This window comes from Sturnira hondurensis, unplaced genomic scaffold (genome assembly GCF_014824575.4).
Source record: "Sturnira hondurensis isolate 20B ecotype Veracruz unplaced genomic scaffold, ASM1482457v3 Scaffold0022215, whole genome shotgun sequence".
In the NCBI taxonomy this organism is placed as follows: domain Eukaryota; kingdom Metazoa; phylum Chordata; class Mammalia; order Chiroptera; family Phyllostomidae; genus Sturnira; species Sturnira hondurensis.
In genome coordinates this window covers 6,517,841-6,536,789 of record NW_028094846.1, presented here as the reverse complement: position 1 = coordinate 6,536,789, position 18,949 = coordinate 6,517,841, and the positions used below count along the sequence as shown (strand labels likewise).

The 18,949-nt window shown below is 55.4% G+C and overlaps 1 protein-coding gene across 3 annotated transcripts in view; it reads left to right on the top strand.

The window, feature by feature from the left end:
• The window catches only part of TNR (tenascin R), a 153,309-nt gene extending 139,674 nt beyond the window's left edge, over positions 1–13,635 (top strand). For all 3 annotated transcript variants that reach the window (XM_037035142.1, XM_037035141.1, XM_037035143.1), the window contains 5 exons: positions 5,667–5,818; positions 7,072–7,168; positions 10,355–10,516; positions 11,998–12,161; positions 13,161–13,635. In XM_037035142.1, the coding sequence (XP_036891037.1) occupies positions 5,667–5,818; positions 7,072–7,168; positions 10,355–10,516; positions 11,998–12,161; positions 13,161–13,280 (695 nt within the window). In that variant the 3' untranslated portion in view covers positions 13,281–13,635. The remainder of the gene's footprint in view (positions 1–5,666; positions 5,819–7,071; positions 7,169–10,354; positions 10,517–11,997; positions 12,162–13,160) is intronic.
• Positions 13,636–18,949: the final 5,314 nt, after the last annotated feature.

Below are 18,949 nucleotides of genomic sequence, written 5' to 3'. Positions count from 1 at the left end.
CGCTGACAACGATGACGTCCAAGCCATCTATTACACAGTTGATTCTCTGTCCCTGTCACCTCCTCAAAGTCTGGTGCCCCCTCTCCTCTTGGATTCCCACGATTTCCATCTCCTAAGTGAGTCATACCCCCAGTCCCACCCTCTCCCCCCGACTCATTCCCCACACCACAATGAGGACAGTCTTTCTAAAAACCACAGCTTGAAGTCCACCCTTGGATTCCTCAGCCCATTGCCTTCAGGATAAAGTTGAGCTCTTTAAGTGGCGTGGACCCGTCTCCATGCACCTCCCCAAGGCTCTCCCTCCCCCACACCACCGGTCTCTCACTGTCTCCTGACCAAGCCTGCTGTTTCCCCCAAACAGGCTGTGCTTTTCTGTTGGCCTGAAACGCCCTCCCCCACCAACGTGTGGCTCGCTTCTGTGTCAGTTCCCAAAAGAAGAAGCCCTTTCTGATCAGCACCTGCCAATCCCATTCCCATCTCAGGCCTTCCTACCCCCGCTCAGCCACCCCTCCGCAGCCCCGGGCTCTCGGCACGCTCGCTTCCATATTTTGACAGCTCCTTGTGTTTGTCTGTCTTCCAGAACACAGAGAATTTAGGATTGTGTTGGTCTGTGCCTCCCACCAGAGTGTAAGCACCTAAAAGAGTATATTCATCCCCACCTCTTTCTTAGCCCAGTATTTAGAACCCACAGACACTTCCTATGTGTTTGTGCAATGAATACATAAGAGAACAAATAGGTAAATTAGTCAGAAGATGCTGTCAAGGTCGCTACGGTGGCAGGTTTGACAGCCCACGTGGGCGGAACAGGGAACTTTGCCCTCCCCACAAACCTGCCGACCACAAACCCTCTTCCGGGGAAACAAATCCGAGTTCTGGAGGCCGGAGGCGGTCACTGGCGTGTCTCCGCGGCGGCACACCTGGCTGCCCTGAGTCTGCTCTCAGGGGCAGACGCCGCCATCCCAGCTCCGCTCCTGACGCTGAGGCCGGAAGGGTGGGCCGAGCTCGGACTCTCCAAAGCCACTAGCTTGGGCCATTTTAAAGACTGTGCCCAGGAACACGGCAAGAGGCAGGGGCCAGGAGACAGGAAAGGGGGACAGTGAGAAAGTCTCTTCCCTCACTCCCAGAGGCTGACAGCCCTCTGGTTCCAGAGTCACGTGGCTCCCCTCAATCCCCTCGGCTTTCAGCCCTCAGATCCTGAGTAATTTCTGAGCAATTCCTCCGGAAAGTGCCCTGATCCTATTGATCTCACAATTACATCTAGAAACACTTTGACCAGGAGACAGTCAGTGTCCCAGTCACTTGGCATTGCTTTCCTCTTAACTTGGTAATCATCACAGCCAGTGTGCTTCAGGGGGAAGGAAAAGGGTCTTTGTGGGCCAGGCCACAGCTATTGCATCGATGGGAAGAAAAGCTTCCAGTGTTGCTCTGGGCCCTGAAACGGCCGCCCTGGGAAAAATCCCCGGGGTGACCTGTGTTAGGGTTAAAAGCGAGATTCCGATGGCGCTGGATGGCAGGGCATCCAGAGACCCAGGGATGCCTGACTGCACCCCGACGGTTCCCTAAAAACGTNCCGAGCTCAGACTCTCCAAAGCCACTAGCTTGGGCCATTTTAAAGACTGTGCCCAGGAACATGGCAAGAGGCAGGGGCCAGGAGACAGGAAAGGGGGACAGTGAGAAAGTCTCTTCCCTCACTCCCAGAGGCTGACAGCCCTCTGGTTCCAGAGTCACGTGGCTCCCCTCAATCCCCTCGGCTTTCAGCCCTCAGATCCTGAGTAATTTCTGAGCAATTCCTCCGGAAAGTGCCCTGATCCTATTGATCTCACAATTACATCTAGAAACACTTTGACCAGGAGACAGTCGGTGTCCCAGTCACTTGGCATTGCTTTCCTCTTAACTTGGTAATCATCACAGCCAGTGCTTCAGGGGGAAGGAAAAGGGTCTTTGTGGGCCAGGCCACAGCTATTGCATCGACGGGAAGAAAAGCTTCCAGTGTTGCTCTGGGCCCTGAAACGGCCGCCCTGGGAAAAATCCCCGGGGTGACCTGTGTTAGGGTTAAAAGCGAGATTCCAATGGCGCTGGATGGCAGGGCATCCAGAGACCCAGGGATGCCTGACTGCACCCCAACGGTTCCCTAAAAACGTCTGAACCCGCAGTATGCATGCAGTGAACGCAGCAGAACAGAGCTTGGGGTCATCTTTGTTGTCAGCTAAGCCAAAGTCCAGCAGCCACCAAGGCAGAACCTCGTGGTAAAAACGGGCACCTGAGGCCTCAGCCCAAAGCTAGAGAGGCTCTTGTTTCCTCTTTCCCAGACACCCCCCCCAATCTAAATCTTGGGACCTGCCCATCCAAGACATACCTGTGGGGGGGAGAAAGGGAAGGGAGCGGAGAAAGGGAAAGGGGAGAAGAGAGAGCCTCAGTCTATTTACCCACACACCCCTAGGGGTCTGGGCTGCGTGGGCCCCTTGGGGGCACAGTCTCTCTCACCAGTGCCACTCCCTGGCCTCTCTGAGGAGAGGGGACTGTACCGAGGAAGAGCGGCGTTCAAGTCCAGGTGGGCTCCAGGCTCGCCTGAGGAGCCTGGGTGAGACCCTGAACCCAAGACCCACGCCCAACGATCCCATTCAGCAGCTCCGCCATGGAACCAGGACTCTGAATTCAAGTAAAGGCCCCAGTTTGGGAACAATGAACAAGCCTCTGATTCCTCGCATCGGGGTGGGGGAAAAGGAATCAGAATTTGATTAAGGGGGCAACACCCTTGGCAGCCTTGCAGGCCAGATGGGTTGGACTGGAGGGATTTTGTGACAAATGTGTCTTCTCCCAGCTCCCAGGAGGTAGAAAAACCTAGGCCGCTGCTCCTGATATTCTGCACAAACAAAATGCTCATTGGCTGGCTTTCCAGCAGGGCCACTGACTAAATTACAGCGAGGGGCACCTCTAAGCAACCAAGTGGGCTTGCAGGTTGACACAGGTGAGGCACGTACACCCAGCAACCGGGCACCAGGCTTTCACACTTCAGCTGAGCACCTCCCCCAACTGGCCCAACGAGGGGCCCTTTCCCTCACACGGTGCAACCTGGGACCTTCCTCCCACCTACCCTCGACACCACCCGGACCGCACTTTACTCATCAGTTGATAGTGCTCTCATTTTCAGACTTTAAAATTAAAAGAAGGAATTCTTCTTTTATAGGACAGTCCTTTACATGTTTAAGAACTTGTCTTCTCCAGGGCAAGTCATCTCAGGTTATTATATTTGTTTCTGGTCGTCTACCTTTAAAGCAACCGATGCATTTGAGCCTTTTAAAAGTATAAGCATTAAACAATCTACATGACCGATGTGAAGTAGCCTGTGTAAGATCGTGGATTTACTTACTCTGGCTTGGTCTAGTTTCGTATGTGTATTTGTGTGAGGTTGCCATTTTAAGGTTTGAGAGAAGATGACCAGGGACACATGCGTTGGGTATTGGAAAGAAATCTGGGGTTCTGGCTCCTTTAAGAAGCTAAGTTGGTTCGGGAGCAGGGCCATTGGTCCATAAGGCAGGAGTGAGCTGAAGACCAAGAACGTCCGGTGCTGCATTTTGAAAATGAGAAATCCGGGCTGTGAGAGAAGGCTGGTTGCTCCACAGACGAGGTGGAGAATGATCTGGAAAAAGGGAAATAATCGCAGTGTCCCCAAGCCACAGGGAGAGAGAGGAAGGAGCTCTCTGGCAGCTGTCCCGAAATATAATTGTGACCCCTAGGCACGGGTTGGACGGCGAGCGCTAATGAGCTCTGGGACAAGCTGCCGATGAAAGCTGAGAGCATTTCGGCAGCTATTCAGAAAATCGGTTTTCTGTTCGGGGAGTAAAGATATTCAATTTGAATGTAGGGCTTTTTTTAGGTCACTTTGGCCTTTGGGGCTTTATGGGCTTGCACTTTAGACATAGACATTAATTCACCCTTTGCCACGGGGACAGAGGTGGATCCCGTCCACTGCATCGTGTTCTAGTCTCTCTCAGCATAATGCACAGAGCACTTGACTTGAACTTGGAAACGCAAGTTCACGTGCCGGAGGATGTCATGTGATCTGAGTGCAGTCTTCTTCTCCGTAAAATGAGCTTTTGATGCATAACGATCTGTCTTCCTCTCAAGTTTCTTGCAAGGATTAAATGAAGATAAAAATGCACTTTGGCAAGCACAAGTTCCGTAGAAATGCACTGTTATTCCCTGGTGCGGCCATGGCCGAAGGGGGAGGTCCCTTCGTTCCAAACTGCCTTCGATGGCCGCCACCCCTGACCCTGGCGTGGCGGAGCTGAAGGACAGTCCTGTGCTTGGGGGCGTGAACTCATCTCTAAAGGGGTCTTGTGTGAAGTCTGTGGGACCCCAGTGATCTCTTCCCAACACAGGATGCTTCGCTGATGGTCCGTGACAGGTGTTCAGATGCCCTGGGCCTTCAGCAATATTGTTCTGTCCCCTTCCTTGTGTGGCATCACGCTGTCATTCGCCGTGACCCACCGGGAGCTGGCTGTCACACCCTGCAGCGCACAGGGGACACTGCAGTGACTGGCCTGTGAGGTCCATACTTTGCCTCTTCCTGCCTCCGCTCTGCCGCAGGCCACGGCTGCAGGAGTGCAGCAGCCACACCGTTCTGTGTTCCGGGCCCCCCCGCAACCTCAGTCGCTCACTCTCAAGTCCCGCCTTTCACTATCGGCACCCGCTATCCGCAAAGCCCGCCACTGGGATCTCTGCCCCTCTGCCTGCCTGCTAAGCATTCAGATGTGCCCTGAAGCTACACTCTTCAAGACACATGATTTAAGCTTCGCTTTCAGCTAATTAGATAGCGTTGTACAAATTGGGCTGTGCCCACTGAAAGATGAGCAGCAATTTATTCCCCCTGCCCTCTCTTTAAACTTCCACTGAACTGTAAAGCCTGGGCCTTTGCTTGTTTAGTCCAATCGGGAGATCATTGTGCACGAGGAATAGACACCCGTCTTTCTGCGCCTGCTGAGCTTCTCTGGGCATCCCTTCGTGGCCGCCGTGAGGAGGGCAGAGATCGGCACTTCGGTGCCTCCCATCCCGCGGGAAGGCGGGCCCTACAGTGATGCATTGTGGGCCTGCCCTTGTCATCATCGCCTGAGTGACAGTCACTAGCTGTACTGACACATCTTCCCCTTTCGGGGGGAGGGGTATTTTTATTATCCCCATTTGTTGATGAGAACTGGTGCCCGGGGAAGTCAGACCATTAGCCTAAGCTAACCAGGTAAGTGGAGGAGGCGGACCTCGAACCCAGCTCCTTGGTCCTCAAGTCCCATCAGACTGTGTGTTGTCTGATTAATCCACATGGGCTGGATTGCGGGGGAACGCAGGGTGAGGGGGGTCCCCGCACTCTGGGGCAGGTCCAGAGTGGATGTCCCACAGCTCCTCATGAGGTACCACGAGGCCCTCGGGGGTGTCCAACCTGCGGCCCTCAGACCACACGCAGCCCAGCACGGCTGGGAGTGCGGCCCCACACAAAACCGTACATTGACTTAAAACATGAGATTTTTCTCATTATTACGTGTCACCGTGTATTTAACATGTGGCCCAAGAGACGCCAAAAGGTCGGACACCCCCACCCCTTCTCCGGTTCAAGGGGCTATGCCTGGTGGGAGAAAGGACCCTCTCAGGAAACGGCCTCTGTTCCTCTGCAGGGGGCCGCGTGTTCCCCCACCCGCAGGACTGCGCCCAGCACTTGATGAATGGGGACACGCTGAGTGGGGTCTACACCATCTTTCTCCGTGGGGAGCTCCGCCAGAAGCTGCAGGTGTACTGCGACATGACCACGGACGGCGGCGGCTGGATCGTGAGTGCCCACTGCCCCCCGCAGGGCACAGTCTCCCCTGTCCTGGCGTTCTGGTCCACCTGGCTCAGCGCCGGGGGACCCCAGCTTCACCATCCTCTGCCTGTCTCCTCACCTGCCCCTGCATGTCCCTCCTCAAGGGGTTCCTCATTTCCCTCGGGGCTCCTTCTCAGCAGCCCCATCATAGGTTTTGGCTGGGCAGAGAGAGAAATAACAAATGGAGGCTGCCGTGGCCTGTCCAGAGAGGGGGCTCCTTCTGCGATGGCAGTTGCTCATGCAGGGACAGGGACCAGTGGCTCAGACAGGCCCCGGGTCTTGCCTGCTGGAAACTGAGGCTCCAGTGAAGAAGCAGGAGCTGAGGCTGTACGACGACTGCCCATGGGGGACCGAACATGGGGACCGCCCTTCCCTGGCCTCCCTGGTTCTTCCCCAGAGTGTCACAGCCTTCAGGGGGCACCAATCACCAATTCCTCAATTAGGAAGAGAGAGACACCACTTCCTGCAAGTATCCTCTTCCGTGTGACTGTTCAGAACAGACGAGAGCAGGGTGGCCTCACTGTTGTGCCTGCCCATCAGTGCAGCCCACGAGGCGGACTGGGCTCCTGCAGCCTGGCCCAAACACGGTCCAGCGTTAGCTGGGTGGGTGCGGATGGAAACGAGGTTTTGAATGGAGGAAATAGTGGCAGTGCTCATAGCAGCTGCTCCTGGGAGACATTTCCTTTTTTGTTTCCGGCGTATTTCTGCCTCCTTGGTAAAACATAATTGGAAAACAGAAGCCGAGGCTGATGTAGGGGAGGTTAGATGAAATTAGCACTTAAACAGCTCAGAAAATGAATGATACGCAGTTGCTTTGCCTGCGTGGGAAGGATGGCAGGGGCTGGCTGACGTGCAGTTGGTCCTGCTCTTTGGGTGGGAAACGCTTTCTGCTGCAGTCCCTGGTGCAACAGCATCTGAGAGCCACGCCGATTTTCCCTATGCAGGGACACAATGTAGAATGTGTCCCTGAACCCATTCTACATTATAGGGGTGCCAGTGAGTGTCAACATCCCACCCAGGCCTGTTCGTCGGGGCCTCTGTGCCTTGAGAGAGGTACTGGGTGTCTCCTATGAACTTGGCTCTGCCATCACCCAGCTGTGCACGGCCAAGTTCCTCATCCGAGCCTCTCTGTTCTCGCAGATGTAGAACTCCGCGACAACAAGTTTACTCACACAAGTTCCTTTTCTCAGCATCCCATTATTTTCCCTGTCTCTTGGCAGGTGTTCCAGAGACGGCAGAATGGCCAAACCGACTTCTTCCGGAAGTGGGCCGAGTACCGAGTTGGCTTCGGGAACCTGGAGGATGAGTTTTGGCTGGGTAACGCCTCTGTGCTGCTTTTCCTTGCCGCGCTGCCCGGGCTCTCGGTCCGCCTCTCCCCTTTCCGGGTCCATCTGGGGTTATCAGCAGCCCCGTGTCTGTTGAGAAGCTGACAGCCTGTGAATTGCTTTCAGCACCGCTGGCTGTGTTTGGCTGCACTATTGATCTGTGTTATCTTACTGGGGCGCTTTTCTCTTTGCTCCGTCTCTTCCCATCCTCACCAATAGTCTCTTATGCTGATGGGTCTTGACGTGAGGCGACTACAAAGGCAGAGACCGGCCTGGTGGGCGAGGGGACATGAGGAGCACCAGGGCGGCTGGACACCTCTCACGAGTGAGGCACCAGCCAGGCAGCCCATGGGGCCGAGAGAAGGAGGCCGTCACTCCAGTCCAGTTCCCTGGGGAATGTGATTTCCCCGACTCGGCAGGGGATGGGGAAAAGTGAGGATGGCATCAGAGGTAGCCATCAATTTCCTAGAGGTCTGGCACAAGCAGGAGGTGTCGATTGAGGACTGAACAGGTGTGAGGAGGAAAACACACACTGGTCTGACCCAGGCAGACTGTGGCGCTGCCACGCCCGGGAAGCAGCGCATTCTTTATGACCTGCGTCTCCCTCTCGCTCAGACTCTCAGTGATTTGGACAGGGCGGCAAGGGGGGAGGAGAATGATGGCATCCCGAATCGGCAGCCTCCTCTCCACCTTCCTGTCACTGCCTCCCGGGGTCTCACTGTCTTTCTCCCCCTAACTGGCCTCTGCGCCTGTAGGACTACTCATTGCTCATGTGGCCCCCAGGACAGTCTTACTCACCCCAATGATCTGAGCAATGGTGAACCCCATTTGTAAACTTCTTAAGGCCTCACCACCACTAGGTGAAAGCCAGACATCTCCACTCAGGCGTCTGGCCTCCCCACTCTCCCTGGGAGCCTGCTCCCCGCCACCAAGTACTTCTCTCCTTCCCACATGCCCCCAGCCCAACACCAGCCTCCAAACGTTCACAATCACTGATGCCCCCTCTGCAGGGAACACTGTCCCAGCCACTTGTCCCCTCCTCTAGGCACCTTGGTGTCCATCTGTGTATATTCAAAGACTTGGAGAACCCACCCTACCCACTGACCTCGCCCTTTGCCTGTGGGGGAATAAGTCACTCCCTCATTAGTGTCCCCTTCCCTTTCTCTCACGACTATAGACCATACGACAGAAACTTCCTTTAGGGCTGGGACCACATCACATTCCTCTCTCAACCGCATTGCCTCTTGTAGTGCCTGGGGAAGAGTCAGCACCTCAACCGTAGCTATCAATTAATTAATCGGTCAATGGTAAGAGTTTATTGACAATTTCTTCAGTGCCCAGATGTGTGTTTGCTGATGTAGCTGATAAAGATATATGGTAAAAGTCATACAACAGCATTGAGAGAAAAGTCAATGAATAGGAAAACACCCTCACCCTCTAAGAGTTGGCAGACAGTACCCATGAATCAGTGCACCCGTTGCAGACAGGGCTCACATGCCCCAAACCTGTGCACTTAACATTTTCCGTATGTCACTCGTTTTAGTTCATTAAATCTGTTGTTTGGGAAGGAAACAAAGCATCGCCAAAGACGGAAGGGAGCCTCAAAAGCCCACCCCACGAAAACCATATTAATATTATTAAACGGCAGTTAAATGCGGGGCTGACAGCCTGTTGTTGTTGCTCTTGGTGGTGCTGGTACCAGTGGACATTGGGAAGTGTTGGTGCTACCCCACAAAAGTGCTCGGAACCAAACTGAAACTGAGAGTCAGGGTTAGAGTCAGGGCTAAGGGTTCTCCGTACTCTATTAAGAAAGATGGAGAATTTGGTAATCCCCTTCTCCCTGTACGTTCAAGGTTATTGAGTCCTTAGGCCCCAGATACTTGTCATATCATCGGAGATGTCACCCCACACTGGGAAACACCACACCAACCTACGAGCCACTGACAGGGAAGCCACAACTACTCAGAGAAGGACGGGTCCGGCTTTGTGGAGAGGCACTGAGGGAGGAGTAGGGTGTGGGGAGGACAGGAACCGGAAAAGAGGGAAGACAAGGCTCCTTCCCATGTGTGCAAACAGGGCAGAGAAGGAACCAGAGCAAAGCTGCAGCCAGGGGAAGAGGAAGATGAGGTCAGATGGGCGGGACCAAGGTGCGGACAGTAGGCGAAGTTGGGAAGAGACGTCTGGACTGGATGCGGTGGATGACAGGGAGTCGGGGAGGGTCCGGAGTACAGGCCTGGCCTGGTGGTGTGTCGTTAGGCAGTAGTACTCAGGTTGGGGTAACACTGTGACCCCCGGTTTTTCTGCTAAGTTGCGTCCCCTGGCAGCAAAGCTTGGGACAGAGATTCCTGTTCAAGGGATATACTGGGGGGGTGCTCTCAGGAGAAGGGGGTGGGGAAGCCAGACAAAATGGGGGTAAAGTACAAAAATGAGGCCTTGGTTGGAGGTTAGCTTCAGTCTGATCCCCAGGGACACTCTGAGCAAAAACTGCCCCCAGGGTTGGGGGTGAGGGGTCAGGCTTTTGTTGCCCCCTCCCACCCCCACCTTCAGGCATTGTGCAGGTCTGCCCCACGGTGTGAGGACAGAGAGTGTAGGTTCCAGGGTGAAGGGACTGCCGTTTGGTCGAGGGCAATAATCCAAGAAGGAGGCCATGTGAGCTGCGGGGAGGCTGGAGGAGGAGGGGGTGTGAGAAAGACGGACAGACCGCTTCCTTCACAGGCTTCTCAGAGACGGCGGGACGGCAGGTATCCTGGCCGTGGGCCCACCCTGAACTCCTCTGACCACTGTCTCCGTCTCTTTCTTCCTGTCACTCGGACCAAAGGGCTCATGCCCACGGGACGCCTCTTGTCACTTTCACCCAGCACCATGTTTGGAGTGAGAGGTGGTGGGCACAGAGCCGGGAGTTGCTGAGGCTCAGGACCTGCCTATCCCCGGGTCCCGAGAAGACATCAGCCCCCTGAGCTGCCCTGCAGAGGGAACTCCTCAGCACACCTGCGCTGGCCTTTTGAAGGAGGAAGTTCAGAGTCTGGGAGGACAACAGTCTGGGAACGGCTGCGGCCCCCGGGTTTCCATATACCCTCCTCTTCCTCATCACACTTGATTCGAGCCACAGTGCCCTTTCTTACCCCCATTTCCAAAGCCACCAGGGCCCAGCTCCCGCATTCTCCGCTCACCCCTGCAGGGCTGGACAACATCCACAGGATCACGTCCCAGGGCCGCTACGAACTGCGCGTGGACCTGCGGGACGGCCAGGAGGCCGCCTTCGCCCACTATGACAAGTTCTCCGTGGAGGACAGCAGAAGCCTGTACAAACTCCGCATCGGGGCCTACAATGGCACCGCAGGTACCTCGGCCCCTGAGCAGGCCCCAAGGCCGCGGCCATGTGGCAAGCTCAGGGCCCCCATGCTTGGGAATTCCCTGCTGGCCAGTGAGCAGGGCACAGGGCTGTCCATCTCTGGCTCTGATCCAGGCCGTCCCACACCACTCAGGGGACCTGAAATTGATTTCCCAGGACTTGAGTTTCCTCGTCTGGAAAATCATAATAATGACCCCGGTCCTGCTTCACAGAATACTCAGAGAAAGTGCAATTAAGTGCCGTGAGAATGCTGTTAAGGTCTAAAAAACAAAGGTCAATGGGAGGGCCACCAATTAGTTTTCTTGTCTAGATTAATCAATATGGGCTCTTATCCAGAGAGAGCAGAACCAACTACAGTCTAGGTAGGCAGCTCCCCTGCGATGACACGTAGGAAAACCATCTCCGAACCAATGAAAGCAAACTGGGTCCCCCCCCCAGATTCCAAGATGTGCCCCCGCATCAGACGTCATCATCCCACCCCATCCAGGAGCCAACAGTGAACCTAAATGTTCCCCACCAGCCACATTGCTTTTCCTCCTCCCACAAGCAGCGCGTGCATTGGCCCGTGTTCTGTATAGATTTTTAGGACAGTTCTGCTAAGTAGAACCACCATCTCTGGAAACTCCATTGCATTAATAGTTTTATCAGAACACAACACCGAGTCCACTTCTTGGGCTCAACCAGGCCGTTTCCTGGGTTCTATTATGGCACGTGTCATAAAACCTGTTTTGCCCAATGTTCTGTTGTTTGGTACATGGAGTTATGGGTCCTCTCATTAACTCCAGTTTTAGGGCCACATGCTAGTGTATAATTTTAGCAACACGTTAATGCCTCTTGGCACTAAGAAGGGCGTCAAGATGTTGCCCTTCCGTTTCTGCCTCTGTCCAGTTATTTCTCTTTTCAGCCAGGGACACTACTCCAAAGAAAAGACACGCTATCCTTTGTTATTCTCCCTATTTCGGACCTTTCCCAGTGGGCAGGAACCCCTCCTGTGGTGCCCCACCAAAGGTCTACTTGGCCACACCTGGGGCACACAGTAGCCATTACAATGCACTGTGCTAAACAAAGCAAGAGGCCAAATCGTTTCAAAATTAGCCAGGCTGCAGGGCAGTGACCATGGCTCGTCACTGTCCCTTCTGGAGACAAAAGGAGTCAGGAATGTCTGTGTCCCAGTGCCGGCCTGGGACAGACAGACGGGGTGAGGTGGAGCCGAGGGGCAGAGTTCTGAGCAGGAGGTCGGGGGACGAGGGGACGAGTTGGAGGGAGCAGCGTGGAAGCAGGTGCCCCCCACCCGGGGAAGGTGGAGGAGGCTCAGCACAGCCAGTCCGACCGCTGGGTGGACGTGGAGGGACTAAGTGGAGGGAACCCTGCAGTGGCCACCAGGTTGGTCGGGAGTGGGTCACGCGTCCAGAAAATCCTGGCTAAAGAGTGACAAGTTGAACAGCCTCACCAAGGTCTCTTTTTCCCAGGGGACTCGCTCAGCTACCATCACGGGCGCCCTTTCTCCACTGAGGACAGAGACAACGACATCGCAGTGACCAACTGCGCCCTGTCCTACAAGGGGGCATGGTGGTATAAGAACTGCCACCGAACCAACCTCAACGGGAAATACGGGGAGTCCAGGCACAGTCAGGTGGGTGGTGCTCGGCCACCGTTGGCAGGAGCTGTGGGACCCACGGGCCCTTAGCTTTATGTTTTAATTGTACGTGTGCTCTCACCCCCACCCCCTGTCTTTGACAGTGAACTACTCAGAGTCTCAAGAAAGGAGGACCGTGGAGAGGACAGGAACGCAGACTGGGGGTCCAGGCAGGACAGAGTAGAGGCAGAAGAAGAGAGGCAGCCAGACTCAGGAGCCAGGACTCCCCCAGGGAAGCCCCCTGCAGCCCCATTTCATTCCCTCATCTAGAAGGTTCCGTGACAATCTTCTAGCCTTGGGAAGCCAAGGGCAGCTTTCTGGGCTCCACTTGAGCTTCAGAAGTGTCCCAGGGAGGGAGAGACCAGTGCAAACTGGCTGGCTGTCCCCACTGGAGACTACACGTCCATAGGATGGGCCCCCAGGGACTTTCCCAGTGGTAGCACTGGGAGTCCGGCAGTCAGGGACACCCCGCTGTCCCGGGCAAAGCCAGAGGGTCAGTCACTGCTGGTGCAAACCACCTGACTCTCCCGTATCGGGTAGTCACACACAGTCACTCTCTTCGAAATGCCTCTGTGCTGGTGGGATTTTGAAATTCAACTTCAGTGCCTGCTGCAGGCGAATCCTGAAGCCTAAAAAACTAGAGCCGAGATACAATCCCAGTAGAGACCCAGGCCACAGGCCTATTTAAAAGGAAAAGCTGGGCCCTGGCTGCTGTAGCTCAGTGGGTTGAGCGCGAGCCTGTGAACCAAAGAATCAGAGTTCGCTTCCCAGTCAGGGCACATACCTGGGTTGCAGGCCAGTTCCCAGCAGGGGATGCATGAGAGGCAACCAAACACTGATGTTTCTCTCCCTCTCTCCTTCCCTTCTCCTCTAAAGATAAATAAATAAAATCTTTTTTTAAGAAAAGGAAGAGCTGAAAATGGGCTGAGCCCTGACCTCACTGGGAATTCAGCCCCGTCCCAGGTGGTCTGACACGCACCTCTTTCTCCTTCCCAGGGCATCAACTGGTACCACTGGAAAGGCCATGAGTTCTCCATCCCCTTTGTGGAAATGAAGACGCGCCCCTACAACCCCCGTCCCACGGCGGGGCGGAAACGGCGGTCCTTGCACTTCTGAACCGTGGGCAGCCGCCAAGCAACTGACCTTTCCTGTCCTTTGTATTTTATAATATGACGCCGAGGGTGAGGGGGTGATAGTACTGTGCTTCGCTACACACGACGAGTGTAGGGGGAAGCAGGGGGCAGCAGGAACCAACCGAGAACTAGCTGCCCATGGTTCCTGCTGCCCTCAAGCCAGACCCTCAGTCCATCATCCCTCCTACCCTGCCAACCTTGACCTTCCCCTCTCATCCCACCCAGGAGGAAAGGGAGGTATTTGCTCCAAAGACCAATTTAAAGGCAAGTCCTGGAGTTGGGTGGCTGTGGGTCAGGCACGTGCCTTCTCCCCTCTCCTTCCTTCCGAGACGCCCTTCCCGCCCACGGGTTTGTTTCTGGTCACTGCCTTCGATGACCAGGTCCTCACCTAGTCCACCGGGGAGCCTCAGCAACAGAGCTTCGTGAGCGACTGCCCCAAGGAGAAAGCAGTTGACCTCCCCCCCCCCCCCCCCCCCCCCCCCCCCCCCCCCCCCCCCCCCCCCCCCCCCCCCCCCCCCCGTCCCGCCAACCCGAGGTCTCCCGCAGCTGCGCGCTGTGTCCCAGTGAGGCCCAGTGAGGCCCAAGCCGCCACCCACCCTCTTTGGGAGTGGGAGCGGGGCGCAGGGTGGTTGTGGTTTTCAGCACTTTGTGGCCTGGCCTTGAGGCAAGGACCCAAGAGGGAGAATTCAGGGTATCTGCCAGTGAGAGTCGAGATCCCATGGGGAGCCCAGGTCTCCCCTGGCTCTGATTTCTTTCTTTCGGGTCCTACGACGTGCCATGAATTTTGGTTTGTTTGTTTTTTTTTAAGTTGCAAATTGACTCCTACCTTCATTCAGGCTCCCCTTTGTGTGAGAAGCTTAATAAGAGTCAGACAAAGAAGTTCTATGACCAACCAGCCATTGTCCTGACTGATAATCCCTGGGAAGAGGCACCATTTGGGGGTTCCGTGCTTGTTTTTTTTTTTCTCTTTTGGTCCCTCGGGGAAACAGGAGCGACCTCCTTAATGGGGTGAGGTCACGAGGAGACTTTCCCCATCTCGTTTTGTTATTCTGCCTCGGAGGGGAGACATGAACAGCAGCAGGGGAAACTGCATCCGGAAATCCAAAGGCGGACGGGGGAGGGCTGCGGGCCCTCGCTCCACTGGACAGGATGTGCCCTCCTCACCGGTGCGGTTTGATTCTTCAGCCCCAATGGAGCGGGAAGCTCTAGACGCCAGGACCCTGCAGCTGCTCCAAACTCAGCGCCACCGCCGCGTCCTCCTTCCGTCTGCCAGCTGCCCCACCCCATCCGCGGGGCCCCGGGCCCCGCTCTCGGTGCTGGCACAGTTAGTCCAGCCGGGGCACCCGGGTGCCGTCCCCGGCCGATCACAGTGAGCCCGGGACTGGGCGATTTGCTCACGGAGCCCTCCGCTGTCTAACCAAGCTCTGATAGCCAGGAAAGAACCATCCCCTGGGTGGACGCTCACACCTGTGATGTCATGGGAAGTCATGCCACGTGTCATGCTGCCACGTGCTGTGGGCACTGTCCCTTTCGGAGGCCCCCGAGGCCTGTTCACGGCTGCAGGGTGGGTGGGACTGACATACCCGGTGCTGAACCACAGTGGTGACATTTTCATTTCTCCGTTCACCATAGGTTTCGAAAAAACTAGGAGAAACCCAGGGAAAACAAACAGTCCTTTCTAGAAACCTATAAATTAAGTAAGACTTAGCTAGAGTGGGCCACCAGTGAACAGCGGGAGGCAGGCTGCATGAGGAAACTGGAGGCTAAGCTATAGACCCCCCACTGGCTGTGTGACATCAGGGAGGTGGCTGTCCCTCTCTGGGCCTCAGGTCCTCACCTGTCGCATGACGGATTATGGCTTCTAACTTCCCTTTCAGCTTTGACAGCCAGCAATGCTCCTCTCTGATCTGAAATCTGAGTGGGAACTGGCGTTGGTGAGAGAGCACAACCGAGTAATGAAGACAGTCCCGAAATCCTGCTGTATTTAGGAGGGAGGGAGCGCAGAAGGCCGATTCAGAGGTCGTGAATAAAACGCACACGCACACTGCAGAGAGGATTATGAGAAGCAGGAGGCTGCATGCATTTTGTCCACAAAAGCAGAGCCCCGGGACCTGGGTGGTCCCGCACAGCCCCCCTCAACAGGGGGACTAAACCAGGTCAGGACTCTGAACCCTCATGGCCCCGTTCTGGAGAAAGCCCACGGCGTCCATGGAAACCCAAATCCGCCTTTTGCTGGAGCCGTTTTACCCTGCGGAGCGCTTCTATAAATAGTCTTCGCTGTGCTGCCCAGATTCATTCTAAGGAACTTGAAAGCAAGTCAGGGACTTCAAAGCTTAGCTCGCCCAACCTTCTACAGAAGGCCTTACACACTCCTTTCATTAAGTCGACTAATTTACTCATGAGTTGTCACCATGTTTAAAGAGACCATGCCCATTCTCTGCCCAAGGCCTAGGGTCAACTTGAGCCAGAGCTTTCTACCTTCACTCACTGGTTCCTGCTAACTGGGCTCCCCCAAGCTCTTCCCAAGGGTGGGTCCGGGGAGCGCCGCCCACTAGGCACTCACCCTGAGCCCCAAAACTTCCCTCCAGGGACACAACAGGGACAGAGCAGCCCTGCCCAGTCACATCCGGATGTGGACTTACTAACAAAGCCCCACCAGTGACCGCAGCAGACCCACTGCCCACACTGGAGGGCAGGCAGATTGTCCCGTTTGCATTCCCCCATCACAAAAGGGTGGTTTCTGCGGGGAACACTCACAATGCCCTAGGTCCCCTCAGAAGGTGAAGGAGCCACAGGAGCTAAAAGGCAGAGGGGGTGGGGGGAATGGGGAAGGCAGGTCTGTGGGAGACTGCTGGCCCTCAGCCGTGTTTCATCTGGAGGGGGGAGACTTCTGAGTGTCACCACCAGGTGACGGTCACGGCCCCAGGCCCCTGTGTAACCCCGTGTGAACCCCTGTGGGGGTGAGGACAAGAGCCTCCAGGCTTCCGGAAGAACCCAGACCAAGCTAAGACCCAGGAACACTAGCCCACGGATTTGCACAAGAGGCTGAGTTGTAAAAAAGTAATAATGCAACACAAATGGCAGCAAGGAAGCACAGAGCAAACTTCACAAACCCACGCCACCCTTCACAGCCCCATCCTCCTAAAGAGGTAAGAGACCGCGCATCCGCTCCGCTCCGTCCGCCTGGGAATCCACCAGCTCCCCGTGCGCCGCCGGGCAGGCTCTCAAAGACAGAGCAGGAGAGCCCAGGCCGCCAGTGCGCCGGGGCCAAGCCGAAGCAGCCCACCCGCGGGTCGGCTTTTCGGACCCAGTGCCAGGGCAGAGCTGTAGACCAAGGCACGAAAGGTTGTCGTGGAACTTTTTCAAAAGCCCTTTGAAAAGCGTCAGTTGAGAAAGGGTTCCCGAGTTCCTCTCTGTCCTGTCTCCTCGAGGGGAAAAGGAACGTCTGTGACAGCAGAGGACGCACCAAGCTGAGGAGCTGAAATCAGCCCCTGGGCCCTGGGTGTGCAAGGACTCCTGGGGCTTCTGAACATTTGGGTTTGTTTGTTTGTTTGCTTGGGTTTTTTTGGTAAACCTCAACCTCCACCCAGAATTTCAGGAAAGGCGGAGCCACTGACTCCAGCGTGGGCTTTTCTGTGGCCTCTTTCTCGTCAGCAGACTCCTCCTACTCAGCCTAATTCCTTACTCCCATTTCTTTCCCTCCAAAGGGGGCCCTCATCTGGCATCTCACTGTCTGCCCTTAAAATGCTGAAAACAAATTTCTGGAAGATTTCAACAGGACTTCCACGCCGTGATCCCAGAGCGGGCGGGGCGATTTGTTTTCACTCACGTCCAACTTGCCAAGAACAGAGGGGGGCCCTGGACCTCAGGTCTGGGGTGAATCATTCCTAGACTGGGGGGTCTTCCTCTGGGCTGGAGCCCCAGGTTGCGGTAGCTCTGCGCGGCCTCCCTGGACGGTCCGCTTTCCTCCAGGTGACGGTGACAGGCCGTCTGCCCTTCCGAAGGTGAGTCCCAGGACTGGCTTCCCGGGTGAGCCTGCATCCCCTCTCCCCCGAGCTATGCCACGTTCCTGAAGATCTTTGACTCACTGCTCCCTCAAATCTTTGTTTCTTCCGCAACCCAACCCCACACGAGTGTGACCGGGTTTTCCTCGGCAACGACGAGGGCACCACCAGGCCAAACGAGAACTCACAGTGTAATAAACACAGCCCTCTAAGAGCAAGTAGGGAAAAATCCACCGTGTACTTGAAGAGGGCGTGTTGTGGAGATTCAGGTCCCATTTAACACTGCCTCTTGTTCATCCCAACTGTCCCACACTGGATTCGTTCAGACCCAGATGTGTTCCTCAGGCTGGAGAAACAGCTGGGAGGAAGACTAAAATATAAAATATCACATGACAATAAAAAAAATAAACCACTGGATCATTTGAGGCTAAAAGCAAGGCTTTTCCAGACAGGCCCACAGTACAAATGCAGAGGCCAGGCATTAGCTCCCTGCTCTCTGGCCCCCAGCCACTCACCAGCCCCCTGGCAGGTCGCCCACTGTGCCCGAGAAGAAGTGGAGGTCCCCAGGGCCCGTCATCGCCCAGGGACAGAAAAGCAGAGGGACTTCCCTGGCTTGCTCAGCCCATCCTGCCTGGGCCTCACTTTCTCTTCCCAAACATTTCTGGTTAATTTTTCAAGGTCAGCCCTTGCCTGAAACATGACTTCATCGCACCTGCACACTTCATTGTCCCAATGTCCTTGGCCAGCCTCTCCGTCTTTGGACAGTGTTGCCTGTTCTCCAAACCGGAAATCCTCCCTCCTTCCCCAAGCTTAATCAGGCTACTGCAGAATATCCAAATAACACAGCCCTTGTTCCTCAGAAAAAACTCTGCCCCCTCTGTTAACTCAATAAAACAGCTCGTCATTGCCAGCTGTGAGGCCCGGCTGACGCTAAATTTTCCAGTTCAGAAACATTTAACCCTTTCGGTCTCCCTGATCGTCTCTCTAAGGTGCTGGCATTGGTTCAGTGGTCCCATGGGTTCTTTGGAGGCTGCGTGACATTCCAGGAGGAGTGGAACCCCGAAGCCACAGGGAGGGTTGGGGTCCAGAGACATGGTCAGCAAGCAGATACATGCATGAGAGCTATTGTTTTCTTCCCAACAGTTGAGCAGCCCCAGGGAGACCCTGGGGTGCTTTTTAACATCCTGTCATTGGACACCAGTGTGCTCAACACTGCCTCCAAAAGGTGAATGTTGGGAACACACCTCCAGCCCTGGAAGGGAGGGACTTAACTCCCACCTTGCACACTCCAGGCCGAGAAAGTAGGCAACTTGCTCAAGTGCACGACACAGCTGATTAGGAACAGAGCTGAGATCAGGTCTGGCATCGGCTTTCAAATGTTCCTCTCCCCAAAGGAAGGCTAAGAGACGCGGCGTTACTTCACTCCCACTGTTTTCCAGATCCTGGGTTAGGAGCCTGACACGGTACGTTGTTGAGTCCTCACCAGAACCCCGACTGGAGGTGAGGACAGACAGGGTCGGGAGCACGCCCCGAATCACACAGCTGCCGAGTGGAGCCGCAATCAGACGCGCTCTGTCTGATTCTAGAACCCGCGTTCTGCTACGGCAGGCGCAGCGACCCCTTGTATTGTGTGGCCAAGTGGCCACCG